General features: G+C 33.7%; 3 protein-coding genes across 5 annotated transcripts; all 3 read right to left on the bottom strand.

The window, feature by feature from the left end:
* Positions 1 to 890: 890 nt before the first annotated feature.
* On the bottom strand, positions 891 to 5,226 carry LOC145329354 (uncharacterized). The gene is made up of 5 exons (XM_080173425.1): positions 5,104 to 5,226; positions 3,529 to 3,677; positions 2,810 to 2,970; positions 1,680 to 2,442; positions 891 to 1,103 (listed from the first exon to the last, which is right to left on the bottom strand). The coding sequence occupies exons 4-5, from the start codon at positions 1,703 to 1,705 to the stop codon at positions 947 to 949; spliced, it is 183 nt and encodes a 60-aa protein (XP_080029551.1). The 5' UTR covers positions 1,706 to 2,442; positions 2,810 to 2,970; positions 3,529 to 3,677; positions 5,104 to 5,226; the 3' UTR covers positions 891 to 946.
* Positions 5,227 to 8,830: 3,604 nt separating this feature from the next.
* LOC145330519 (uncharacterized) lies at positions 8,831 to 18,195 on the bottom strand. The gene is made up of 5 exons (XM_080175147.1): positions 18,110 to 18,195; positions 17,338 to 17,354; positions 9,963 to 10,038; positions 9,247 to 9,314; positions 8,831 to 8,970 (listed from the first exon to the last, which is right to left on the bottom strand). The coding sequence occupies exons 1-5, from the start codon at positions 18,181 to 18,183 to the stop codon at positions 8,900 to 8,902; spliced, it is 306 nt and encodes a 101-aa protein (XP_080031273.1). The 5' UTR covers positions 18,184 to 18,195; the 3' UTR covers positions 8,831 to 8,899.
* A 3,886-nt stretch (positions 18,196 to 22,081) lies between these two features.
* On the bottom strand, positions 22,082 to 26,554 carry LOC145329353 (prosaposin-like). Of its 3 annotated transcripts, none has more exons than XM_080173423.1 (6): positions 26,417 to 26,554; positions 25,884 to 25,939; positions 25,577 to 25,603; positions 25,145 to 25,192; positions 22,907 to 22,946; positions 22,082 to 22,448 (listed from the first exon to the last, which is right to left on the bottom strand). In XM_080173423.1, exons 1-6 carry the CDS (start codon positions 26,487 to 26,489, stop codon positions 22,372 to 22,374), a joined length of 321 nt encoding a protein of 106 aa, XP_080029549.1. In that variant the 5' UTR covers positions 26,490 to 26,554; the 3' UTR covers positions 22,082 to 22,371. The 3 variants fall into 3 exon arrangements, with proteins under 3 accessions (XP_080029549.1, XP_080029550.1, XP_080029548.1); XM_080173424.1 differs by lacking the exon at positions 25,884 to 25,939 and adding an exon at positions 25,688 to 25,743 and having other exon boundaries at positions 26,417 to 26,517; XM_080173422.1 differs by lacking the exon at positions 25,884 to 25,939 and having other exon boundaries at positions 25,577 to 25,659; positions 26,417 to 26,526.
* Between the last annotated feature and the right edge of the window lie 1,234 nt (positions 26,555 to 27,788).

The raw sequence follows: 27,788 nt of genomic DNA, 5'->3' as shown, positions 1-27,788 counted from the left end.
ACAAACCTTCCCAATACCTATGAGAAGCTACCCTGTTAGGGAGAACCCGATCGGTTCAGCGGTTAGCGAGATCCTTCGGTACACATAGACACACAGATAAACAGACACACAAACAAACATCCTGTTACTTTAGTATAAGGATTTAGACCACAGTGTTATGTTCAGACTGTACAATTCAGTTTTGCCTATCAATCAATCATTTCTAGGATAATAAAGGATTCAATTTATACAGGGTGTGCAACAAAAGTGTTCCTTTTTAAAATTCAAATTTCTCTGCTTGTCTTAAAATAGAAAAATGCTACGCATAAAGTTAAAACCGACATAAGCTATACAATTTTTAAATATATTGGAAAATGTAAGGCAAGTTATAAAATGCCATTAAATGAATAAAAGTTTTATTCCCAGCTTCTAATTAATACCATAAAAAAACCTAGTTTTTACCACTTTTACGGTAAAATTTTACCAGCCTTTACGTTTTAAAAGGTGGTAAAATTTTACCGTAACCGTGGTAAAAACACTTTTTGTGGTATTTTCTCACGGTTTTTACCAGCTTTTTTTACCACAATTATCGGTAAAATTTTACCAGATTTCCGGTAAAATATTACCATTTTAGGACGCAAATTTATACCAGATTTTGACCAATTTTTACCACTTTTTTGGTAAAATCTTACCGCAAATTTCTGTAAGATTTTACCGAAAAAGTGGTAAAACTGTTCAACACCTGGTAATATTTTTGTCCTAAATTGGTAAAATATTTTACCGGAAATCGTGTAAAAATTGACCAAAAATTGTGGTAAAATCGGGTGGTAAAAATCGTGAGAAAGTGGTAAAAAACGACTGACCCTAATTATAGAGAAGCTTCGCTTTTAAAAATAGAAAAAATTATAAAATTTTTTGTTGTATTTTTATATTTATTTAACTTGAACATAAAATAATAATTCTAGTATCAGCAGCCGTTCTCAATGTCTCGCAGCTGAGGACCCTTGGGTGCGCCGCCAAACACACAAGTGTTCTTGATTCTACTGCTCTGGCCGAAAACTGTTGCGCAACCTCCTGGATTTGCTGGGCACCGGCCCCATTCCCTCGTATCACTGATATTCAACCTGGAATAAAATTGCTCATTAGTTAATTAGATAATTACAGGGATATAAAGGGATAAGACAATGGCTGATAAATTGATGTTCATCTCTAATGATGATTCACATCGTTACCCCTTCTGTAGATTACAATAAGTGATTGAAATGTTAGGACACTCAACTTAATGAACCAACCAATAAAAAATCAATAAAAGTACCCAAGGTTGTTAGGCCAAAGAATAAGAAAATGTTATTTGAAAACTTTGGGGGCTAGTGTAATTTACAGCCCAATGTCCCATCCCTCCCTACTAAATATCTAATCTATAATACAAAGTAGAACGATGTCTGTCCGTCCGTCCGTCCCAAAGATAAAGCCTATACTCGCTGTTTACGCAAATGTGTCAGAACTTCCCCCCCCCCCTTACTCTCACACCTAAATTTTTTCTTTTGAAAGCAAAAATAAAAGTGTGTAGGTTCGACTCCCCCTCTCCCCCCTCATTCATTTCCTACAGGCATCTTGACACGTGGCAAAAAAATCAGCAAACTTATCTAACTAAACATCTTTGAAAACGCAGAACGAGAAAAAATAAAGGGAAAGCTTACCTGGAAAACATAAGCAGTAACAACATCCGTGGCTAACAAGAACAGGCTGGGGCCATAGTACTCGGCATTACTGATTATATGCTTCACGTGGCGTATGGAGTCGTGGAACGCGGGGTCCTAAGTTATGGAGGATTAAATGAAGGAAGGAAGTGGACTGTTTATTACACTAGTCCCCAAAGCTTTATTTTCTTCTTCGTTGCTTTAACAACTCTAGGGACTTTTATTGAATTTTGAATGGTTGATTAATCAAGTTAAGTGTCTAAAGCTTTCAACAACTAATTATACTCCACAGAAGGGGTAATTTTGTGTATCATCATTGCTGATGTACATCAATTTATCCGCCATTGTCTTGTCCCTTTAGATCCCTGTCCCAAACAAGTACTAATATTAGATAAATTTAGACCTAAATCCCAGGCAGGGAGGGTAAAATGGTGTAAATATCATAATGGTATCCAAAGTTTCAGAAACAAGTTTACTTATTCGTCAACTCAAAAACTTTGAGTACCTAATTTTTATTAGGTAAATCTTGATTTAATTTCAATACTTCGTCTTTTGTCCTATCCCATAAGAACCATGTTTCCCGTTGTGTCTACAGAAACGTAAATTATTTTAGTACAATCTTTTTTTAAACTTAAACAATATTTTACTTCGTCTTAAATCATTTAATAACCCATTCCTGAATAGCCTTCTTTAAGAAGTTGAGCATAGATTTTAGCAAGGCAGCCCGCTGGGGTAGGCAGGTCAAACCAGGCTTGGGTACGTCCTAAATAATCAGATAGATTGATATTAATAATATGTTTTGTTATATTTAACTATTTTCAATAGTATAGGGCTACGTTATAGGATTTTATTTTTATTTAAGCAAAGTTTGTGTTATACAATATAAGATTAAAATCAATATTTCTTCATATATCCTATCTCTTTTTTACATTTTCGCATATCTTTATAATATTTTATCATTTCTTATTCAACTTCTATAAATGCCAGGAAAGGAAGTTACACTGGACTGTAAGTTTTACTGGTCTTGAAGGTTTAATCAACACATCTCTCATTCGTTGGCTTGCAACTTAAAAAACTTATTGTCCATTGTCTTATCCCTTAAGATCCCTGTATAAATAAACAATGCATACCTGTTGAATAAGATGAGAAGCTAGCCTAGAGCTAGAACCTGAGCCACTAGGACCACCAATGGGATCAACAGCATCCGCATCCTGAGCCGCCGCCAGCTCCTCCTGAGCGGCTATGGCCGCTACGTCATATGAATAGTTTCTGATCTATCACTCTTACAGCCCTAAATAATATTTTTTATTCCATCGTATTATAGATAGCTTTCTGTGGATATTCAAATAAAAATCATATAATTAAAGCCAGTTTTGTTAGCCCTGAGAGGCTTAAGGCTTAGGCTACCAAAACTGGTACTTGTATTATGATTTTTATTTGGAAAATGGTCAGTATACATGTTTTATCATTATGGCTGAGAACCGTTTCTAATCGATTTTAATTTGTTTCGAAGCCATGCTGGAAAAAGAATGAAAAACAAATTTTTCTAAACTTTTAAATATATTTCTTATTATAAAGAATCTACTTTATTATAATACGCTTTGTTTGTCCGCTTTATACGTCTGTGATGCAATCTTTAACATGCGATCCTTTTCAAGACAGACGGCGAGAAACCAGTATATAATTTACTACGTCCGTCGGTCATGCTTTAAAAGACAAAGAAACTTATTTTTATAAATTGTGCGTATTTTTCTTTATTTCTATGATATACATTATGGATGATGTCAACCTTGTTTTTTTTACCTAGCTTTCAGTGTAATACTTGTATATCAAACCATGAAAAACATACCTAGTAACAAAAGTAATGTGTTCCAATTCACTGCTGGCCAACTGTATGACCTTAAGGAGTGACTCCAACATGCCGCAGGACACCAGCGCCTCGCCGCCGCTCTCATACGACGCCAGGTGGTACAGGAACAGCCCGGAATACAGCAGACCCTGAATATTTTGGTTAGGTTAAAAAGTTATCATTCCTAAGTAAAGAACAGAATAAAAATATGGAAATAAATATTATATATTTAAAGTAATAAAGAAAGATGGATAAATAAAGATCGGTCTTATATGTATTTGATTTGTTTGGTTTTATTTTCTTCCATTCTAGTTTGTAAAGAGAGTTTAAAAATGCATGTTTTAAAAATTAACAATGCTGAGCTTACAAACCGCTGGATCGATCTGTATGGTTCTCCTATTCAATTAGCTTCTCATAAGATCAGGGAATGTTTATAACTATATATATATATATTCTCACTCCTAGGAAAAGTAACCCTAATATTGTTTTTTTTTTTAATTCTTATTAAAACTAAACAGTAAAGAAAGGGCACCCCAGTACATTTTACGAATGCTCTATGCAAGGTGAAATTCCGAGATCTTAAGCTTCATACAAAAAAAAGCCTTCCTACTTTATAAAATAAGACATGTGAAAAGCCATTAAAGGGAGTGTGAACGTAAAAATTTCTCATCTGATTATCAAATCTTAACATTTACTAAGCACATTTCACTACACTGATCAACCAAAAACGTCCTATTAACAAAAATATCCAGGAATAATGCCTTGATTTTATGGTATTTTGAGAGGGAAAAAGGAAAAAACAGGGAAAATCTGAACGTTTTTGATTCTTATAATGTTTGTAGGGATATTTAACTTGTCATATATAGTTGAAACAATTTACTTACTGTTAAGGATTTATTTTATGCTATAAAATTGCCAATTAGTTTTTTTATAACGTAGTAGTTAGGTAATAAAGACATATTTTAAATTCGTATTATTGACAAAAAAAATACCTCACTGTCTACAAAGGGTTGAATCTCATAGGTTATTTAAAATAATAATATCCTTTTTTATTGTGTTGGACAATAAATAACCCACTTTGGAGAATTAGTTTACACTTTTATCAGACTGTTTATAAAAAAATATTGCGTCTTTATTATTTACAAATTTGTAATTAAGATGGGCCATCTAAAGTTAATTGGATAATAATAAAAAACCTGTTTCTGGCTTTGTTATTGTATTTGGTTTTCAATAAAAAATATTGCTTATTTTATCAATTTCTAAGTAACTATACATTGGTTTAAAGCAAGGATTATGTTAAAAGTCAGCTTAACTGTTAGGAAAAATCTAGAACTATGTGAAAAAGTTTAATTTTAGCTATAATGGGAGAAAAAATCAATTTAATGGACATTTTATATAATACGGAAAATTTCTTCCTTTCCCTGTACCTTATAAAAATCGTCGGAAAAAGCCGTTTTTTAAGCAAACAAAAGCGCGTTTTGCTCTATCTGTGAGATATTATGAATGAGATAATGTTAAGATTTGATATTAAGATGAGAAAAATTTACGTTCACAGTCCCTTTAAAGACACAATACCTGTAATAATAATGTACAAACTTTTCAACCAATAATAATACCCTGGCCTTTCTAATTATAAGCCTAGGCAGAGCCATGCTGGTGATGCTAGCTCAAGCGTGGACCGTGGTTTATATAGAACTGAACTCCTGAAGCCAATAACCAATTACAGGGTTACGAAAGTTTAAATTGATGTTATTTTTTTTTAATGTTAATATTGAATGTAATATAGTTTTGTAATGACATATAAAATATATTCGATAGAATATAAAAAAAATATAGTGCATTCAATATTAAAAAAAATATTTAAATATATATAGTTGTTAACCATATATATATGAATCTATTTCCGGCCGGGTTCTTAAAAGATAATGCCGCGTTTTTTCGACATTTTTTACGCTATGAATAACAAGCGCGACATTCGCGAAATCTAAATGAGTATACAATGATTTATTTAATTATTTCGCTTTTGATGGTACGGCCTTCATAGAAAAAAAAAGATTATCTTCAATCCATTTTTGCTGCATATTAATTAATGCATCTTTTTAGAGCTGTGTTAGACATTAGAAAAATTGCTAAAAAAATAATTTAAAATTCAGTATTTTTATGTTATATACTCTGTTTGAAATTCTATCGTCAACGTTCAATCAATCAATGTCTAAAAAACGCCGAAAAAATGTGGCATTCATCTTTTAAAAACCCATCTCGGTGGTATTTCCGGTTGGCAAAGACAACATAAATATAGAAATCATGAAATATTGTTGTTCCACAATTTTGCCACATTTTTAAACATCTTGCTTAAAAAAAATCTTCCAAACAAATTGTAAATTCTACAAATTTAAATATTTAGAGAAAATTGAGTAGTAATTTACTTCTTGATTCAAAATATTTGATTAAATTGAATCACAACTAATAATTATTTTTGGCACTCTATATTCAAATAATCATAAGCTTATCAATAGTGCGCATGCGCGCACAGAGGTGCCATAAATTTCAAAACTTAAAAATATAAGTTTTGTAGCGAAATTACTCTATAATTCGAAATCTCTGTCTTTCTTTTAGAAACATTCAGGGGAATATACGAAAGCTTATATTTATATTAAAGATGAAAAATCGATAAATTCAAATGCACACGGCACATCTGCGTACACACACACCTGGATTTTTTTTCTTTTAATTTTAATTCGTATGAAGCTAGCTCTAATAAGTAAATATTAAATTTGATATATTTTTGACGATGCGGGAGGATGTTTTAAAAGAAATGATGAAATAATTTTCAAGGTTTTAAAAAAAAGTTAGCTTCTTTTATGCGAAAAAATTCAATAAAAAGTAAAAAAGTCCAAAAATCTGGACTTAGCCTAAAAATTTACCTTGTCAATTTTTACCAAAAAGTTGGTCAAATTTTACCAAGTGTTTTTTTTTGTCAAAGTCCAAAAATCTGGACTTAGCCTAAAAATTTACCTTGTCAATTTTTACCAAAAAGTTGGTCAAATTTTACCAAGTTCATTTTTTTTGTCAGAGTCCAAAAATCTGGACTTAGCCTAAAAAAATACCTTGTCAAATTTTACCAACTTTTTGGTAAAAATTGACCAAATTGCGTTTTTTTGTCTAAGTCCGAAAATTCGGACTTAACCTGAAAAATAGAGTTGTAAAATTGACCACATTTTTGGTAGAACTTCCAAATGTGGTAAAATTTAAAAAAAAAAAAAAATTTTAAATTTAGGCTTCATTGTATAGAAGTCATTATTTTAAAGTACCACAACTGATTATGAAGAGCTGTTTTTAATTTAAAACACAAAAAACGGGGTTTTTTGTTTCGTCAAATTTTACAAAAAAAATGGTAAAATTTTACTACTTTTTTGGCTAAAATTTTTGCTGGTAAAATTTACCACGAAACTGGTAAATTTTACCAGCTTGACCAGCTTTTCCACTTTTCCGGTAAAAAGGGTGAAATTTTGTGGTATTTCGTAGAAGCTGGGTTATGAATATTTTACTCATTTTTAATTAAGTGCTGTTTGACTTTTTTGGTTAAGATTATCTTTTGCCTAAAACAATAAACATTTCATTGTGTTGACACAACTTTTAATTTCCAAATATTTAACTTACCAATCATGTCTCTTTTTTGTCACAAGACATACAATAATACCAGGAATCTAAAGGAATAAGACAAAGGCCGATAAATTTATGCACATCCCAATTGATGATACACAAAATTACCCGTTTGTAGATGCAATTAGTGGTTGAAACGTTTGGACATTCAACTTAATGAACCATCCCATCAGATTTTAGTATAGTTTAGAAAAGTTGTTAAGCCAACGAATAAGAAAAGGTTATTATAAACCTTTGGGGACTAGTATAATAAACAGCCAAAGGAGAAAATTTTATTAGTTCAATTCAGGTTATGAAATGAGAAACTAAGAGTTAGAAAAAGAAGTCTCTAGGCTATTTCGAATAGTTCCAATTATCATTAATTATATAAAAATCTCCTGAATAGGAAAACAATAAAGAGCCATCAAGAGTAAACAACTCCTATAGATGGACAGAAAAAATACTTTTAAAAAGAAAAGGTTTCGTGATTTTAAAAAATGCTCAGAATGAAGGACAACGAATCTTAAAATTTTCACAATTATACAAAACTTTTTTCATGCATTTTCATGCATAGAACATAAATATATTTGGGTATAGTCCCTTTCGTAGCAACGCCTCGTAAGGGGCGTTTCGTCGTATTTTTACAGTAGCTTTTCCCATATTTCTAGTCCCTGCGGGGTGCTCTAACCGGGCAACCACCCAAAACCATATAAACCTACCTTAACCTAAAATAACCCATAAAAACTAATGTGAAAATACGACAAACGTCTCTTAAAAGGCGTTGCCACAAGAGGGACTTTACCCAATATTTTAATTAATTTTGTTCATTTCTTTTACATAATATTCTCATTATTTAGAATGAAAACTAGAAAAAAGTTTAACTAGAGATAAAACTTTAAAGAAGTGTTTGAATTTAAATATTTCATAAAACTAAATTGATTTAGAAAGTTGTAAATTAAACTTTTCTTGATCTAATTTAGTTAATACATTTAGATACTAGCGGCTACGCCCCTAGAGGCCTATAGAGGCACTTGAGATGGTGTGGGTTTGATTTCGACCCCCATTTTCTATTTTATTTTAAAAAGAAAAAGTAAAAAAATTAGGGATGGACCTATTGTTTTTCCTTTTTGGGAGAGGGAGGAATCGGACACCCTTCAATTTTTTATTTTAGTTTTAGAAAAAAAATTAAAAAATTGGGGGCATTTTTCCAGGGTACCCTCCCCCAAAAAAATATAAACCTATAAAAAGCTAAATTGTACAGGAGAACCATTAAAATTAAAAATATTAAGAAGGGGGTTAGTTTTTCTGTTGTTTGTTTATTACTTTAGGTCAGGTTAGGTTAGGTTACACTGGGTTTTGTGTAGCCCTTCAGGGTTAGGGCACGACACACAGTTAAACAAACTCGGTCAAAACTTTTTTCATTCAATCTTCACAAGAAAGGTATTATAACAAAAAGGAACGAAATTTCATACCTTTTTTAATAATTATTCCTATAACCAAAAAAATAAAAATAAGTTCAAAAACTTTCTGAAAGATATAGAATTCTTTTTGGAGCCAATATAGTGCAAAAAGTAACCAAGAATCTTAATCAAAGTATGAATATCTATGAAAGAAATACTTTTTCACTTTAACAAAGTAGCACATAAACATATCATTATGATGGAGAGGTTGGGTTTATTTTCACTGGGATGGTGCCTCTTTTGATAAATCACAATTATTTTCTTAGAAATTATTCAGTTTTACTAAAAGCCACAGGTTGTCTGTCCAGGCCAAGAACAGTTCTGTAAACACCAGTTCCATCTAAATATAGAGAAATAGTTAGAAAATTGAAGGATTAGACAATGGAAGATAAATTGTTAAAATAAAAAAAAATTGGGGGGACTATTTTCTCTTAACTTAAGTGAAGCTTTACTGTAAAGGTTAGGAGTTAATTTTTGTAGGGACTATTTTTCCAGGACTTTTGTGAAGTTTCACTATAAAGGAGAACCTTATTAATTTAGCGGTTAGCGAGAATCCTTCGGTACAAACAAACAGTCAGATGCACATCCCATTACTTTTATATAAGCATTATCTAACCTGCTCTTAAAGCATAATCATTGTAATCATTCCAACTTTGATCTTCTTTATTATTGACTTGTACTTCCCTAAATAAATAGAGACATACGGTCTAAATCAGCCAATAGAAGAATACTAAATTTACATTTAAGACATCTCATTGGTTGAAACATTCTACAGATCTTGGTACATAAGGGCATAATTTTTTCATTTCGGCCGCATTATGAGTCAGCTATAAATTGTCGCCTATCTTAGTTAATCTTAGGTAAGACACCTTCTTTTAAGACTTTACCCCATTCCCTCCCCTGACCATGTAAGAACGTATTGATCAATATCTCAGGACTATAATAGCAACCTACGCCACACCATCCACGTATTTTGTATATATCCACTTCCCCCCCTACCCTCTGTCCTTACTGTTGAGGAAAGTTAGCTCTGTTGTTGGTGACAAACCATCCTCTATGACCACTTCCATGACCAGCAGTGCCACCACCCCCCCCCCTCCCAGCCCCCCCCCCCCCCCCCCGATCCTTACTGTGGAGGAAAGTTAGCTCTGTTGTTGGTGACAAAGCAACCTCTGTGACCACTTCCATGACCAGCAGCGTCACATCCCCCCCCCCTCACCCTCAATGTTCTTACTATGGGGGAAAGTTAGCTCTGTTGTTGGTGACAAAGCATCCTCTGTGAATACTACCATGACCAGCAGCGTCACACCCACCCTCACCCTCTGTTCTTACTGTTGTGGAAAGTTTGCTCTGTTGTTGGTGACAAAGCATCCTCTGTGACCACTTCCATGACCAGCAGCGTCACATCCTACAACAGTTTTACATTTTTACATCGTGGGGAGGCAAGTTAGATGATTTCTAGTATCCCATCTTCTTTTAATGTAACAAAGAAGAAGATATATTTATAAACACCTCCGATTATAAAGTTTTCCTTCCTTGTTTTCAGGGTTCGGAAGCCGCGCTATCAGCCGCGCGGCTGCGGCTGCGGCTGAATCCTAATTTGCGGCTGCGGCTGCTTAAAGTTATGGAAGTGGCTGAGGCTGAGAGTGGCTGAGGCTTAGTGCGGCTGAGAGTGGCTGCGGCTGAATGCGGCTGAGGCTTAATAAGAATTGGGGTGGCTGAGGCTTACAGTGGCTGAATTGGAATTTTGTGGCTGAGGCTTCGAGCGGCTGAGGCTTACAGTGGCTGAGGGTGGCTGAGGCTTACAGTGGCTGAAGGATTTGTGGCTGAGGCTGCGGCTTACTGAAAGCCGCGCGGCTCATAGCGGCTGCGGCTTACAGTGGCTGATTGGAAAATTAAGCCGCGCGGCTGAGTGAGGCTGAGGCTGAGAGTGGCTGATAACATAATTAAGCCTCGCGGCTGATTCTGAGGCTGCGGCTTACTGAAAGCCGTGCGGCTGAGGCTGTGGCTGAATTAAATTCAGCCGCGCAGCTGAATGCGGCTGCGGATGAATACAATATTAAGCCTTGCGGCTGATCTTATGGCTGATTATAAAATAAGCTTTGCAGCTGAGGCTTCGGCTAAATTGGATTTTTTAAATGCATTCTAGGACATTTTTTGGAGAGTTGAGGGTGGTTAGGGGTTGTGAGAATAAGAGTGGAGGGAAGAGGGGGGAGGACAGCAGGATTTTTTCAAATGTTTGATTCAGAATTAGTACCCAAATTTTATACTGGTACCCAAAGTTTTATACTGATACCCAAAGTTTATTCTGGTACCCAAAATTATATACTAGTACTCAAATTTTATTCTGGTACCCAAAGTTTTATTCTAGTACCCAAAGTTTTATACTGGTACTCAAAGTTTTATACTGGTACCCAAAGTTTTAGTCTGGTACCCAAAGTTTTATAATGGTACCCAAAGTTTTAGACTAGAACCCAAAGTTTTATACTGGTACCCAAATTTTACTGGTAACCAAAGTTTTATACTGGTACACAAAGTTTTATACTGGTACCCAAAGTTTTATACTGGTACCCAAAATTTTATACTGGTACCCAAAGTTTTATTCTGGTACCCAAAGTTTTATACTGGTACCCAAAGTTTTATACTGGTACCCAAAGTTTTATACTGGTACCCAAAGTTTTTTACTGGTACCCAAAGTTTTATACTAGAACCCAAAGTTTTATACTGGTACCCAAAGTTTTATACTGGTACCCAAAGTTTTAAACTGGTACCAAAAGTTTTATACTGGTACTAAAAATTTATACTGGTACCCAAAGTTTTTAACTGGTACCCAAAGTTTTATACAGGTACCCAAATTTTATACTGGTACCCAAAGTTTTATACTGGTACCCAAAGTTTTATACAGTTACCCAAATTTTATACTGGTACCCAAATTTTATACTGGTACCCAAAGTTTTATACTGGTACCCAAAGTTTTATACTGGTACCCAAAGTTTTATACTGGTACCCAAAATTTTATACTAATACCTAAAATTTTGTTTTAATATTGGTACCCAAAGTTTAATACTGGTACCTTAAGTTTTATACGAGTACCCAAAGTTTTATACTGGTACCCAAATTTTATATTGGTACCCAAAGTTTTATACTGGTACCCAAAGTTTTATACTGGTACCCAAAATTTTATACTAATAGCCAAAAATTTATTCTGGTACCCAAAGTTTTATACTGGTACCCAAAGTTTTATACTAATAGACAAAAATTTATTCTGATACCCAAAGTTTTATACTGGTACCCAAAGTTTTATACAAGTTTTTTAGCAGTAGGAATTTATTTCAACATCTTTAGTTATGATGCAGTACAAAGCCTATCAACTCCCAGACGACGAGCCGATGCGCTACATGTTGAGCCACGGTCGAGGGTTTCTATGACATTAACTCAAGGTCCAACAACCCTGGATAACTAAGGGGAATTATATCTTTCCTTTGCTACTGTACATGTTTCACACCTAGCACCTAGGAACCATTTAATGTCTTCAGTTATAACGCAGTGTCTGCGCGAGATTCGAACCTATTACATCCCTGATGCCAAGCAGATGCGCTACTTGTTGAACCTTGGGGAACCAATTCTTTCCTTTTCTGTATTAGTTTAAGTGATATCTATCCAGCAACCAACTTTTTTTTATGGAACTACCTGCCTGAAAGTTTTATGGTAATGAGTTACGCCTGTTTATGAGCCAAGGAAATCCTCCTACTCCAACTTTACATGTTGCACACCTGCCATAGCAGCAGTAGGAACCATTTTATGTCTTCAGTTATAACGCAGTGTCTGGCCAAGATTCGAACCTATTACCTCCCTGATGACAAGCAGATGCGCTTCTTGTTGAACCTTGGATAATTAAGGGGAACCAATTCTTTCCAATTTAAGTGACATCTATCCAGCAACCAACTACCTGCCAGAAAGTCCTATGGTAATGAGTTACGCCTGTTTACGAGCCAAGGAAATTCTCATACTCTAACTTTACATGTTGTATACCTGGCATAGCTGCAGTAGGAACCATTTAATGTCTTCAGTTTTCACACCAAGATTCGAACCTATTACCTCCATGATGACAAGCAGATGCGCTACATGTTGAGCCATGGTACGCAGGTTACATTTGTCTTAAAAATAATCGTCTTTAAAATGCTTATCATATGTACACTTGCAATAAATGTATTTGTCATAAAAACTTACCTCTTATGAAAAATGTTTTTTTTACAAAAGTGCTTTTCATTACAATTATTCATGGGTATAATTTTTATGACTAACTTTTTATGTCACATAATCTTAATGACAATGTAATTATGAAGTTATTACAAAAAATACTAAACAATAGGTACTGGAAAAAGAAGAACTGAATTAAAATGATTTTTTGGGGGGTAGGGTAATTTTTATTGGGTGGGGAGGGCCGGGGCGAGTAAATCCCATTTTTAATTTTGGGGTGATGTTTAATTTTTTTTCTAAGGCAATTTTTTTCTGGTAGTGTGATGGTACCCTCCCCCAAAATAGTTGTAAACCTTCCCAGTACCTATAAGAAACTACCCTGAATAGGAGCACCATATCGGTTTAGTAGTTAGCGAGATCCTGTAGTACAAACATATAGAGAGACAAACAAACAGACATCATAATACTTAATGATCTAAAAATAAGACAAATTTTCATTTTGAAATATTGGAGCTCTGATAGCTTTTTGGTACGGTAACAGCTTTGAACCATCTATCATCCGGGTTCGAATCCCAGAAGAAAAAAAAAATTTTAGTTTTAATTTTAGTTTTTTTAAAAATTCAAAAACTTGGAAAAGGCAATTTAAAAAGTTTTCATTAGTTCAGTAGTTATCGAATTCTTAATCTACAGACAAAATAACTCTCCATACTTTATACAAGGTTTTAGAAATAATCATATGTAATTCTTGGTGGAATTGAACAGAAAACCTTTCTTACACATTATGGTGCACTAACCCTTAGAACATAGGTGTAAAGCAATTTTATATTAAAATTTAGTTAATAATATTACAAACTAGAAATGCCTGGATGTACCATCCAGGTTTAGATAAATTGGTGAAAATAATTGTTTCCTTCTGTTATGATACATTATTGATATTGATTCTTATAAAAATCATCATCCTGAAACATTATTTTCAACAAAAAAAGGGGCTTTAGCTTTTTTGTTTAATTTCTTCTGTGGTTGATTTTATTTTACCATCAAATAAAAAAATCTGTAAAGATTCCATTTTAAAAAAGAAGGGTGACACAAATTTCAGATCTTAGTATTCATGATTTGAGAAAAATTCATCTTTATATCATAGCACAAATTAGATAATCCTGAAAGCATCCCTTAGATTTTATGGAGAAAATAAGTAAATCAAATTGCAAAAAAAAATATCTGAAATTTTAGCTAACCTTCCAACATTGTGTATGACCGCGTGCAACTTCGGGAAATGACATTTTATAACTGTCCATCATTTTAAAGGATTTTAAGGGGGGTTGGGTGGGTTTTGAATATACAATAATAAATACCTTTATAGATATACATTATACATTCTCCTATTATTGTTTCAAACAAAAAATAAACTTTTGTCTAAATATAGGAAGTCCGCATAACACAATGAATTGTCTTTTATTTACAAAAAAAGTGATTGTTAAATCTACAAAACTAAACTCTCCATAACTTGCCCAGTAATGTATTAATATCTTCAGAATGTTTAAGTATTTGATATATTGACTTAAATGAATCTTATTATGGAGTCAAAATCAATCTTTATTTATTTACAAAGATGTATACTAAAAGTAATTTTATTCTTTATACTATAAAAAAAAGTTTAAATATTATATTATTCTAGGAATTATCTTTATTGCTTCTCAGCTTAACAAAAGGAAAATTTGTCTACAAACAAATCTTGTTGCAATTTAAAATATGTTTAAATTTCCTTCACAAACGTAAATTCTGTTATGGCTGAGTGGGCTAAGGCGTTATTTTAATTTTTTCTCTTCATATCTAATTCATATCTTAAAACTCAGGATCGACTCAGCTTAAGAAAAAATGTGATTCAAATCAGGTTTTTCAGATATTTTTAAAAATATATATATCCTTTTCCATTAAAATGCCAATATCCAAGGAAACCCAGCAGCCAAGAAAATGCAACATGCAAAATTTAATCTGTTATAATTCAATTTATAATATCAACTTTTCAATTAATGGTGAATTTTTCTCAAATCATGAAAACTGAAATCTGAATTTGCGTCACCCTTCAACATTGAATATGACTGCGTATGACTTAGAGAACTACATCTATAAAATCCATCAAAAATATAAATATTAACATATTCATAGAAAAACATATTTTCTATATATGCATTAAAAAGCATTTTGCTTCCAAGCTTCTACATTAGAATTTTTAATTATCAGCTTAAAATTTAGGTGAACATTCCTTTTCTAAATAGCGCATGGGTTAACACGCTGGTTTGTCATCCTTAAAATCCAGGTTCTAGTCTTGCTAAGTTACACATTTTTTATCCAAAATTCCGTTGACAACAAAGTAATCTTTCCTTATTACATAACAATTTCACGAATCGATTAATTCATTTATGAATCAAAAATATTTTAAGGGGGGTGGAGAGGGAGGAGTAATATAATATTTATTTAGCATCGTATCATTAACTATTATTATATAACACTGGCTTTAATCTCAAATGATTGTACATTTTTATATTCATAGAAAACTGGATATGATAGGATGCATATATATATTTTTCAGTATGGCTAAGAACCGGTTCTAATTCGGATTCGAAGCGATACTGGAATATTAAGTGAGAATGTATTTAGGGTCAGGGAATATCAAATACAAATTTTATTATGTATTATTAAAAAAAAATTGCACTGAAATATGTATCCTGCATGCCTTAGTGTTTTACACTCTAGTTTCCCATTTTCCATGAAAAATTTTCTCAAAAATTATGTGGACACTAACTTGATTATATGTTGTGTGGACACTACCTTGATCTTAATAACCCAATTTCTTATTTTAAATTTTTAAAGAAAAGTAAAAAAATTTTTTTGGGAGGGGGGAATTTTTTTTTTTAGGGGGGGGGGGGCCTCCCCCCTCATTTTTAATTTTAGTTTTAAAAATTTAAAAAAAAATTTCTTTTTTTGAGGGGGGGGGATTTTAATTTTTTTGGGGGGTTGGGGGTGTCCCACCCCCAAAAAAATAGTTATAAACCTTCCCAGGACCTATGAGAAGCTACCCTGTTAAGGAGAACCCGATCGGTTCAGCGGTTAGAGAGATCCTTCGGTACAGACACACAGATACACAGACACACAGACATCCTGTTACTTTAGTAAAAGGATTCCTGAGAAGGACAACATTGTCAGTTCAGTGGTTGCTGAGATCTTAAGCTTCAGACAGACAAAATTAAATGAAAATTAAGCCCCGCGGCTGAATTGACGGCTGAGGCTTGTACTAATTTAGCACCTGCGGCTGCGGCTGGGGCTTACAATATCTCAGCCGCGCGGCTGTGTCAAAGCTGCGGCTGAATTTAAAAAATTAAGCTGCGGCTGAGGCTGCGGCTTACAAATATCAAGCCGCGCGGCTGCGGCTGCGGCATAATCATAACTTTGCAGCTGCGGCTGAGGCTTTCTTGAAGCCGCGCGGCTGAGTGCGGCTGCGGCTTCAAATTATTAACAGCCGCGCGGCTGAGTGTGGCTGAGGCTTCCCCAACTATAAGCCGCGCGGCTGATTGCGGCTGAGGCTTAGAGGGGCGTTGGCTGAATGAGGCTTAGTGCGGCTGAGGCTTAATGTGGCTGAATTGGAGTTTTGTGGCTGAGGCTTACAGTGGCTGAGGCTTACAGTGGCTGAATGTGGCTGAGGCTTACAGTGGCTTATGTTTTCTTTAAGCCGCGCGGCTGCGACTAAGGCTGAGGCTTATTGGGTGGCTGAGGAAGCCGCGCGGCTGATTTTGAGGCTTCTCGTAAGCCGCGCGGCTGATGGTGGCTGAGGCTGAGGCTGCAGCTGCGGCATCCGAACCCTGCTTGTTTTACATTGAGGGAGGTAAATTTTCAGAGGAATGATGTTTTTTTTAATTTGAGGGGTTAAAATGAGTGGTTTAAAAGTTAAACATTCATTAACCCTAATCCCCTTTTCGACGTCTATGGCTTCAACCTTTTATTTCGAATTTAGATTCTTAACCTTTGCAAATAAAAAAATCAAACATGTTTTGGATCAAATAATTTTGTGCAGCAGTGGCTTCTACAGTTTATTTAAGGAACAAAAGTATTGCTTACAAAAACTAGATTTTACGACGATTCTAACGGTATGCATAACATTTTTCTACTATTAACACAAGCCGCGCAATTTCAATTTTAAAAATGTGCGCACTTTTGCAGAGTCACACCCTTAAAATCTATAAACCTTCCAAAAAAGTCACTTTGGAAAAACTGACATGATCTGTTGAAAACAATAAAATGTTTTTTTTTTATACAAAATGTCCCACGCAAATGAGCAAATGAGAATTTGATTATTAACTTATGTCAACGGTAAGTGGGTTAAATAAAGCAATATTTTATTCTTTTCAAAAACTACTGTACTTTTGTTCTTTTAAAAACACACACAGTACTCAATCTATTATCTAAATTGAATTTGATTGAAGAATATTTTATAAAAATTAGCAAAAAATACCTGGATTTGCTCTTCCTTCATATTTATAGAGATAAAAATTTCAGTTTCATGGAATACGACCTTTTATTTTATTTTGTATTACACAAATTCCAACTTATTTTAATCTTACAACCCTTATATAAAAGTAATAGGATGTCTATTTATGTATCTATTAGTACTGAAGGATCTTGCAATACTCTGAATACTTTACAGCGAAGCTTCTCATTTGTCCTGGAGGCTTTTTTGGGGAGGGATATTATTTAAATTGCACCTGATAATTCCTACCCCATTCTTTCTCCTTCTTTATGAAATACTAGCGGTTTCGCTCCTAGCCTCTAGGGGCTTTGCCCCAAGAGGTTTGATCAAACCAATTTTTCGTATTTTAGATTTTTAAAAAATTTGGGGGGGTATTTTTATTTTTTAGGGGGGTTGGGGGTGTCCCACCCTCCAAGAAAATAGTTATAAACCTTCCCGGGACCTATGAGAAGCTACCCTGTAAAGGAGAACCCGATCGGTTCAGCGGTTAGCGAGATCCCTCGCTACAAACAAACAGACAGACAGACAAACAGACATCGTTCTACTTTGTATTATAGATATTTTTTATGTGAAAATTTGTCAATTGAGCTTGCTAATATGGACCTCATTTATTAGTCAGATCGTCCATCCATTAGAAAGGAGGGATAGGATAGGGTAGATATGGTGGGTATCGTTAATTTAGGCAGCTGCAAGCATCACTTTATCATGAAAATCTGATGCAACATCCAAGTAATAATATATCGATTAATTTATCCATGCAAATCCTATACAAGACATTACTGTCATAAACATTGAGCTGAAAACAATCAATAGTTTTGTAGAACATAGCATCACTTTGTCTGAAATAAAACTAGCAGCTACGCTCCCTAGAGGCCTCTAGTCGCACTTGAGGTGGGGTAAGTCGAATCATCCCCATAAATAAATTTTAGTCTTTAAAAGAAATAATGTGGAAAACCATTTTTTCTAGATGCTTTTTTCTCTTGGGAGGGTTGTGGTGCCCTGCCCCAAAATAGTTGTAAACCTTCTTAGGACCTATGTGAAGCTACAATATAAAGGAGAACCATATCGGTTCGGCAATTAGCAGTACAGATAGACACACAAATAGATACACAGCCTGGCAAGTTATTCATGAACAGTTGTTGATAAATTGATTAATACAATTTTCACAACAAAAATAAGTTGAAGTTAACATTTTTTTTACATAAAAAAAAACAAATAAACTAGCGAATGTACCCCTTACATCAACACAGGAGCTCTATATTTGAAGGAGTAGGATAAGCAGAAAAATAACCTAAACTCATCCCAAAAGTAAAATCTAAAAATGAATTAGCAATTACTGGATTAAAGTAAAGTTTTCATAATTTGAGCAGGTTGAGCAGTAATTGAATTCATAGGCTACAGGCAAAAACCCTAACTTCATTATTTATTAAGACTAGCGGCTTCGCCCCTATAGACTTGAATCCTAAAAATCATTTTATTTTTTTTTGTGGGGAGGAGGCAGACATCACACCCCCACCCTATTTTTCATCATAGTTTTTTTTTATTTAGATTTTTTTCTCGGGGCGATTTATCTTGGGAGGGTGGTGGTACCCAACCCCAAATAAATATAAACCTTCCTGGGACCTATGAGAAGCTATCCTGTTAAGGAAAACCTAATCGGTTCAGCGGTTAGCAAGATCCTTCCGTACAAACAAATAAACGAATAGACAGACAGACATCGCTCTACTTTGTATCATAGATAACAAACATTTTTTAAAGTTTTTAAATTTTAATGATTAAATCTTATATTTGAAACTGTGAGTGTTTATATAAATTGTTTAGTAATTGTTTGTTGTCATATTACTAAATTTTCAAACAATAAACTTTTTTATTTTTAAAGTAACAAATAAAAGAATAGTTATTTCTCACATCGTTTTATCCGCGGATATAAAATTTACAATCGTAAGATTAAAACCATTTTTTTAGCCCCGAGATGATAGATATATTTTTTTTGTATTGATGAGATCCGGTCCTAATCCATCGGATATGAATTGGTTTCAAATGAATACGACAAATGTTTTTTCAGTGTATCTCACCTAACCCAACACTAAACCCATATCCAAGGATCCCCCGTCAGGGGGTAAAGGATGTTTAAAAACCCCTCATTTTAATACTCTAAAAAGTTTTAAAAATACAGTAAATGAACCCTTAAAACCTTTGAAACTCCTTATTTTATCCCCCTTAAAATCAAAATAAAGATACATTAAATTACCCCCCTCAATCCTTTTAAACCGCTCATTTTAACCCCTGAAAAAAACATGGACTTATATTAGTTTGATCTTTTGGGGGAATACGTATGTTCCACTTTTACTTGAAGGAATTCTCCTTTGTAATTTGATTCTAAACTTAAACTAAAGCATTATATATATTATTAGTAGTTTATTTTATATAAAATTTATTAAAAATCTTTTAAATTCAAATGCAATTCATTCTTCTTTACAAAAATTTACCCTTTTGATCAAATAAAAAAGGAAAGCTAAACAGATTCTTATTTCAAACTTATCCCTGTTCAAACTATAAAAGCATAACAATTTATAACATTGATTCAGGAGGCTGGCGTGTTAAAGCTAGCATAAAAAAATTACCATACTTTAATAGCGAGGCACTCACTGATTACGTGTTAAGCCATGGTCACAGGTTAAGGTAACACAGGATTTCCTGTGACAGACTGACTGACAGACACTCCAAGCTTAATGCTAGCGACAGAGCTCCTTCACACTTATTGTAGTTTAAGTTTAAGACAATATTGAAAAATCACCTTTTTTCAAAAATCCGCGGGTTAATTTTTAATGCCCACCAAAGGTTTTAGCAAAAGGCTAACTACCCTTTTCTTTCTGTAAAACACAAACCTGCTTGACAAAAATTTGACAAGAGACTACATTCTTTTACATCCTCTTTTCCAGAACCAAAGATTGATCTCATGTCAATTTCTGAGGCTTCTTAATGGAGCAAAGAGCCTGCAATGGAAGGATTAAATGTACCTTTAATAATAAGCAATTGTTTCAAATTTTATATGATTTAAAAGTACGTAATAGCTAAACATTTGCTACATTTAATCTATTGTATTTTAGAGTTGCATTTAGTTTGATGCGATTGTTTTTGAACATTTGCTGATACCAAAACAACGAGAAATCCAACCTCAACATAGGTATGCCCAATGGTGTCATTTCCTTAGAAAACTCGGTCATTAGCACTTCATTCAAGAATGTAAATGTTCTTACTTGGATGTCACATCAGATTTTTATTTGAATATGAAATAACATAGCCTCAATCCACCCCCCCTTATCATATTCCCTCCCCTCATACTGGACAATCTGACCAAAAAATAATTCCATGTCAGCAACCTAATTTGACGACAATTTTTCCCTTGTCATAATATCCACGTATATTATATATCCATTTATTCATGCATGTCAAAAATAATCTATGTATTGTTACTACAACCATGGGGGGGGGGGGGGTTGGTGAATCAAACGTTTTTCTTAAGTCAAACTTACATTAAAGTAAAAATAGTTGGAATATTGATCATAAATTTAATAAACCTTAATTGATACACCAACATTTATTTTTTCTTTATAGTTGTTTGTTCAGTATCTGGAATTATGCATGCTATGCCGAAGGTACGGGCTAAAAATCTGTTTTTTTTTATAGGTCCAGGGAAGGTATTAAACTATTTTGGGGCAGGGTATCTCCACCATCCCAATAAAAATTATCCACCCCCCAAAAAATGTTTGTTTTGGATTTTCTTTTTAAACTCAAATTTTGTCTTTTCTCCTGCCACCTTAAGTGCCTTTGAGGCTTTCAAGGGCGTAGCCGCTAGTGTGTTATAATTAATGTTAAAAAATGGTATTTCTTTAAATATTATTATATTTCTCCTGAATCTTAAGGGATAAGAAAATGGACGATAAATTGATAGGCTAGAACCAACCAACAAAGATTCAATAAAAGTACCCAAAGTTTTTTAACTAACCAATAAGATAATGTGGTTACAAAACTTTTGGTACACTTGTAATTTACAAACCAATGCCCACTCCCTCCCTGGGCATTTCTATAGCACATTTTACTAGACCTTTTTAGATAAATGTTCTGTAATCAAAGGGTTAGCTGTCTAAGATGTAATTTTAATTCCAATGCAATGGATTATTTTGATACTCGGGGTTCTTTCCACAACAAATGAAAATTTCCTAAAACCTGCCCTGGATCAATGAAAATTGTCTAATAATTGTGTCAGCCGTTTACACAGCTTGCTACTTGGTACTTGTGGTTTACTTCCACATAAAAAAAAGCTTAGAACCTTCACACAGAACGATGTGCAATATATTTTTTACCATTAAAGAATCACGAAACCTCTTATATTTTTCAAAGCCCAACTTTATACAGCATATATAGAATCTTTCCTTACGATATTCAGGCATGTTAGATTGTCTTATAGCATCAAAACTAGTACTTAAAACCAACCCCCTTTTGACATATATTCCTCTAATACAACGTAGCTAGGTCATACCTTTATAGTAGGTCTTAAATAATTAACATACCAACTATTGCATACAACTAACCCCCTTTGATTGCACAACCTTTGTCTAGGAGGTCTAACTGTTATTGGTAATGAGTTGCACATGTTTTAAGGTCAAGACACCCTTACACCTACTCTTAATGTCACTAATCTGACATAGAAGCAGTTTTGAAAATGTTAAAATGCAATGATATTTATTTTTCACTAAAATTTCAAACTACTTTTAAAAAATTATAGTATTACATTGAAACTTATTTACATTTGAGGGGAATGGTTCTGAGGCATTCTAAAAATAATATATTTCATAGTATTAGGGACAATTTTCAAAAAATTACTTATTAAAATGCATCTTCTTATAATTTTTCATTTCACTATTCGCGGAAAGCTGTCTTTTATACATTTAAAACATAAAAATAAGACAACATTTAAAACATAAAAATAAGACGACATTAAAGAGAGGAAAATGTTCAGGGGCAAACACCAAGGTTAGTGCACACTTGTGTGGGGTCCAGGTAGTCATTCACCAGCTGTTCTAGTATATCATCTAGATAGAAAGATAGCTTCAATTAATTTCTTAGATAAATTTATTGATAGATGAGTATATAGATTGATAGATAAATTGTTAGTTTAATTCAAAAGATCCTTCTTTACATACAGACAGACAGATACATATCCTGTTACTTTTTTATTAGGATATATATATTACATAGAAAGATGGAACAATGGATAAATTGTTTAGCATGCAATTTCTCTTGTAAGGATGGTGGTATCTTACCATATAACTGTTTTAAACCTTCTTATGACCTATGAGAAGCTACACTGTAAAGGAGAATTATATTAGTTTAGCGGTTAGCGAGATCCTTCTGTACATACACTATATCTTACATTTTTAAGATATACATTAGATTACACCTCTCAAGTCTTTGAAACCCTCATTTTGCCCCTCGAAAAAGCTTAGACGTCCATTAAAAAATTAACTATCTATTTATCTTATTTGCTTACCAATATATTCGCTAACAAACTCTGTGCAAATAATTTCAATCTAAAAAAACAGATATATTCAGTAAGGTTGAAGGCTCAGGGGACGATTCTATCAAAATGGAAGAAGAGCATAAAGTTGTAAATTTTTTTCGTTTGTAGATTACAATTAGTAATTGAAACATTTGAACACTCAACTTAATAATGTAACCAATCAAAATTTATAAAAAGTTCCCAAAGTTGTTAATACAAAGAATGAGAAAACATTATTATTAAATTTGGGGACTAGTGTAATAAACAGCCCATAATCCCCTCTCTCTCTCTCTGGGTGTATTCACTCCCCCTTAATTTTTCCATTGGGGGGGGGGGTGGATACGCCCCCCACATTTAGCACGTCCCTGTCATGTTGTCTGATGCAGATATCTAAAGGGATAAGTAAGACAATGACCTAGAAATTGATGTACATCCCTTATATAAATACACAAACTATACCTATTGTAGATTTCAATTAGTGGTTGAAAAATTTAGACACTCAACCTAATAAAGTAACCAAACAAAATTCATTAAAAGTCCTTGAAGTTATTAAGATAACAAATGAGAGAATATTATCATAAAACTTTGGGGACTAGTGTAATAAACAGCCTATTATCCCTTCTTAATCCCCAGTAATTTTTCTGTATGGTTGGATACAACACCCCGGCCCTCTACACGCCTCTGTCATGATGATAATGAGCTTACGTGAAAGGAATTTTTGAATTACGTAAAAGCATCCAATTTTTGGATAATTTCATTCTTAAGTATTTTAAGCAAGAATTTTAATATTTTCTGTGGTTTTTAATTTAAAATTAATTAATGTGGGAGTTTGGAAAAGTACATTTAGTTAATTATAACAATAAGCATACAAAAGTGGGGTGTTTATACCCCCATGAAACAATCTATATTAGGAAGAACTGCCTTAGATGTTTTATTTTGCTCCATGATGGGAATGTGGACAAGAAGTTTCAGCCGCCTATCTTTTATGGGAACCGAGAAAGTCAACATGTTTAAACAAAAACTGACGGACATACAGACGGACATTTCAAGTTATAGAGTAGATTCGGCTCTAACAATTTTCCACACCTCTCTTTTCAGATTATTTTAAAAATAAGGGGTTGGGGTTCTCTGCTCGATGGGAACTTTGCGGGAAACCACCCAAATAATTAACAAAAAAAAGTCTTACCCAGAGTGGAAGGGCTCATTGGGCTGTTTATTATATTGGTCCCCAAAGTTTTATAATGACGCTTTCATATTCGTTGGCTTAACTTAACTCAACTTAATTTTGGGGACTTTTATTGAATTTTGGTCGATTCATTAAATTGAATGTCCAAACGTTTCAACCACTAATTTTATCTGCAGAGGGGTAATTTGGTGTATCATCATTGGGTATGTTCAGCAATTTTCCGGCGTTGCTACAAAAGACCAACTCTACAAAAGACCAACGCCTACAAAAGACCAACTAGTCGGTTCTACAAAAGACCAACGCCTACAAAAGACCAACCCTACAAAAGACCAACGCCTACAAAAGACCAACGACTACAAAAAATCGTAGAGCTAAAAGGTCTATAGCTGCAACTGGTGTAGCATCATATTTGTATTTATCAAATTAATAAATATAATGAATATAATGTATGCTTTAAATAGATTTTAAGCGACACAATTACAAGAAAAAATTGTAATTATTTTTTTGTATCAATGTAATCAAATAATGGCTTGAAATTCTTCTAAATTTTAAAGAAAAAATCTTCCAATTTTTATGATATCCAATATGGCGATTAAAACACAAGGACAAAATTCAAAACCGAAATTTCTTTCTTGAATAACTTTGTCCACAGGCTGAATTTTAAAATTCCGTCCGACAGTTTGTCCAAAGTCTGTGTTTGCTACGCAACGGAACAGTTTCGAACCCGATACGACCTTGCTTTTAAAAAATTGACCCTTTTGTAGTTGTTTGTCTTATGTAGGTGTTGGTCTTTTGTAGGCGTTGGTCTTTTGTAGGCGTTGGTCTTTTGTAGGCGTTGGTCTTTTGTAGGCGTTGGTCTTTTGTAGAGTTGGTCTTTTGTAGGCGTTGGTCTTTTGTAGAGTTGGTCTTTTGTAGGCGTTGGTCTTTTGTAGCAACGCCAATTTTCCGGCCATTGTCTTTTTTCCTTAAATTCCTGAATACAAGTATCCAACGAGGTTATAAAACTTTGGGTACCAGTTTTAACTTTGGGTACTGACTCTTACCTCTCCATCCAGGCTGTTGCAAATTCCCATCAGTAGATCAGTCAAAGCCTAAATCACAAGGATGACAACATTAAAAAAACGATAATTTTGAGCAGTATTATTGTGAGTGCTGCGCTATTGCTGCGCTTTTTGTGTGCTAACGGATACGCCAACAAACGAACTGGAGTTAGGGGGGGGGGGGGGTCATCCCTCTTTCCATTTTCAATTTTAGTTCTTAAAAGAAAATGTATGAAAATAAAAAATAAAAAATTTTTTTTTGGGGGGGGGGGGTGATTTCCTCTTGGGCTTATGTTGTGTTAGTTATAAATTATCCCAGGACATAAGTGAGAAGATACATTGTAAAGGAGAACGATATCGATTCAGCGGTTAGTGAGATCCTTTGGTACACACAGACAGACATCCTGTTACTTTTAGATAAGGCTAAATATTAACCTGTTCATTAGCTGGGTCCACTATTGTGGAGTCTATAGTTGATATCAGTGTTTTACATATTGTACAGGTTAGGATATCTTTATCTAGATAGATAGATACAACCACTATTGTAGAGTCTATAGTTGATATCAGTGTTTTACATATAGTACATGTCAGAATATCTTTATCTAGATAGATAGATAGATAGATAGATAGATAGATACATCCACTATTGTGGAGTCTATAGTTGATATCAGTGTTTTACATATAGTACATGTCAGGATATCATTATCTAGATAGATAGATAGATAGATACATCCACTACTGTAGAGTCTATAGTTGATATCAGTGTTTTACATATAGTACATGTCAGGATATCTTTATCTAGATAGATAGATAGATAGATACATCCACTACTGAGGAGTCTATAGTTGATATCAGTGTTTTACCATTTTCCCCATTAACAGTAGACGGACACATCACTTCGCTATTTAAATATTTAGATAGCTTAATCCTTTTATAAAAATAACAGGATGTCTACTGTCTCCCTGTGTGTGTATGTCTGTCTGTACCGAAAGATCTAGCCAACTGCTGGACCGATATGGTTTTCCTGTAACATGTAACTATTCTTAGGTCCTGTAGGTTTATAACTATTTTGTGGGAGGGTACTTCCATCCTCACAAAAGAAATCGCCCTTAGAAAGAAAATGTACCCCTCACAAAAAAATAATGTTTTTAACTTTTTCTTTTTAACACGAGAATTTAAATGGGTTGAATCTGACCAACTCCCCTCCGCTTCACGGGCCCCTAAAGGCCTCTAGGGGCATAGCCGCTAGTAGAAAGATAAGTGAAAACTAATTACCGCCAATATTTTGATTATTAGCTTGAACAAAACCAATGATTAGAAAAAGAGCAACAACTAACTTTCCCTTCATTTTTGTTGTCTAAAAGAAAATTGGCCTTATATTAAAGTAACAGGATGTCTGTCTGTGTGTCTGTAACTTAAGATCTCGCCAACTGGTAGAACTTATATCTTCAGTAAAGGTTTATAACTATTCCATAACTATTTTGGGAAAAATATGCAAAACTACCAAAAAACTGGTTTTTTTTAAACTAAAATTAAAAGATCTTAACAGACAATCTTACTAATCTATATAATAGTAGCAGCGGCTACGCCCCCTAGAGGCCTCTAGGGGCACTTGAGGAGGAGAGAGTCGAATTTGATAACCCAATTTATTATTTTAGATTTTAAAAGATAAAGTTGTTTTGGGGGGGTGGGTGTATTTGTTTCGGGGCGATTCTCTTGGGAGGGTGGTGGTAACCTCCCCCCAAATAGTTATAAACCTTGCCAGGACCTATAAGAAGCTACCCTGTTAAGGAGAACCCGATCGGTTTAGCGGTTAGCGAAATCTTTCGGTACAATCAAACAGACAAACACACATCCTGTTACTTTATTATAAGGATTAATTGATAATAAGATTTCGCAAGCACCCCGAGCATCTAGAGTGATGAACAAAAACCCACAAATCAGCTTAGAACCTATGTAAAGCTTACCAAAAGTAAAGAACTAAATTTATTTTATGTTCAGTGAGATCTTAATAAACAAATAAACAAAAACCTTACCATTTTATTTGATACTGGCGGCCTCTAGGGGCACTTAAAGTGTGGGGAGAAGTCGACTTTCAATTTCACGAAAAATTTTTTTTAAATTTTGGGTGGAGGAATTTTTTTTCTAAGAGCGATATCTCCCCCAAAAAGTCATAAAACTATGAGAAGCTTCACTAATAAAGGAGAAGACTACCAGTCCACCTGTTGGAAAGATCCTTCAGCATACACACAGACAGATACACATACATCCTGTTACTTTTATGTAAGAATAAACTATATCATAATTTAAAAAGGAAAAAAGCCTTAAAATTTATATTAGCTTTTTAATAATCACTTAAAGTTTTTATCTAACTAACTAAAGATAAAAAAAAAGTGTTTGTTTGTTATTTTAGCAAAATTGAAGATAAAAACAAGGATAAAATAATTTATAAAATTTTATATGGTTGGAAAAAGGATTCTCTATCTATCTATCTTATAACTTTCTCTCCCAATTATCCAATTATCTATTTTTATATCTGTCTTTCTTTCTCTCTATATGTCTATCTTTCTATCTCTATGTGTCTTTTTCTACCTATCTATCTATCCTATCTATTTATCTTTACCTATAACTTTTCATATTTTTACAT

The sequence above is a fragment of the Acartia tonsa genome, chromosome 10 (assembly GCF_053477335.1).
Source record: "Acartia tonsa isolate MP-2025a chromosome 10, ASM5347733v1, whole genome shotgun sequence".
NCBI classification, from domain to species: Eukaryota; Metazoa; Arthropoda; class Copepoda; order Calanoida; family Acartiidae; genus Acartia; species Acartia tonsa.
Note: the sequence above shows the minus strand (reverse complement) of the source record. Positions and strands in the feature narration are given on the sequence as shown.

Bases quoted from the DNA above. Each gene is read 5' to 3' on its own strand.
- LOC145329354 (XM_080173425.1), bottom strand. From the start codon at position 1,705: ATGTTGTTACTGCTTATGTTTTCCAG. The intron at 1,104-1,679 runs GTAAGCTTTCCC...ATTTTATTCCAG, and splicing joins TTACTGCTTATGTTTTCCAG to GTTGAATATCAGTGATACGA.
- LOC145330519 (XM_080175147.1), bottom strand. From the start codon at position 18,183: ATGCTATGTTCTACAAAACTATTGATTGTTTTCAGCTCAATGTTTATG. The intron at 9,315-9,962 runs GTAAGAACAGAG...CTATTTATTTAG, and splicing joins AGAGCAAACTTTCCACAACA to GGAAGTACAAGTCAATAATA. The intron at 8,971-9,246 runs GTTAGATAATGC...CTCTATATTTAG, and splicing joins TGATTATGCTTTAAGAGCAG to ATGGAACTGGTGTTTACAGA.
- LOC145329353 (XM_080173423.1), bottom strand. From the start codon at position 26,489: ATGAAGGGAAAGTTAGTTGTTGCTCTTTTTCTAATCATTGGTTTTGTT. The intron at 25,940-26,416 runs GTAATTAGTTTT...CTATCTATCTAG, and splicing joins TAATAATCAAAATATTGGCG to ATAAAGATATCCTGACATGT. The intron at 22,449-22,906 runs GTAAGCAAATAA...CTTTCTATCTAG, and splicing joins GTTTGTTAGCGAATATATTG to ATGATATACTAGAACAGCTG.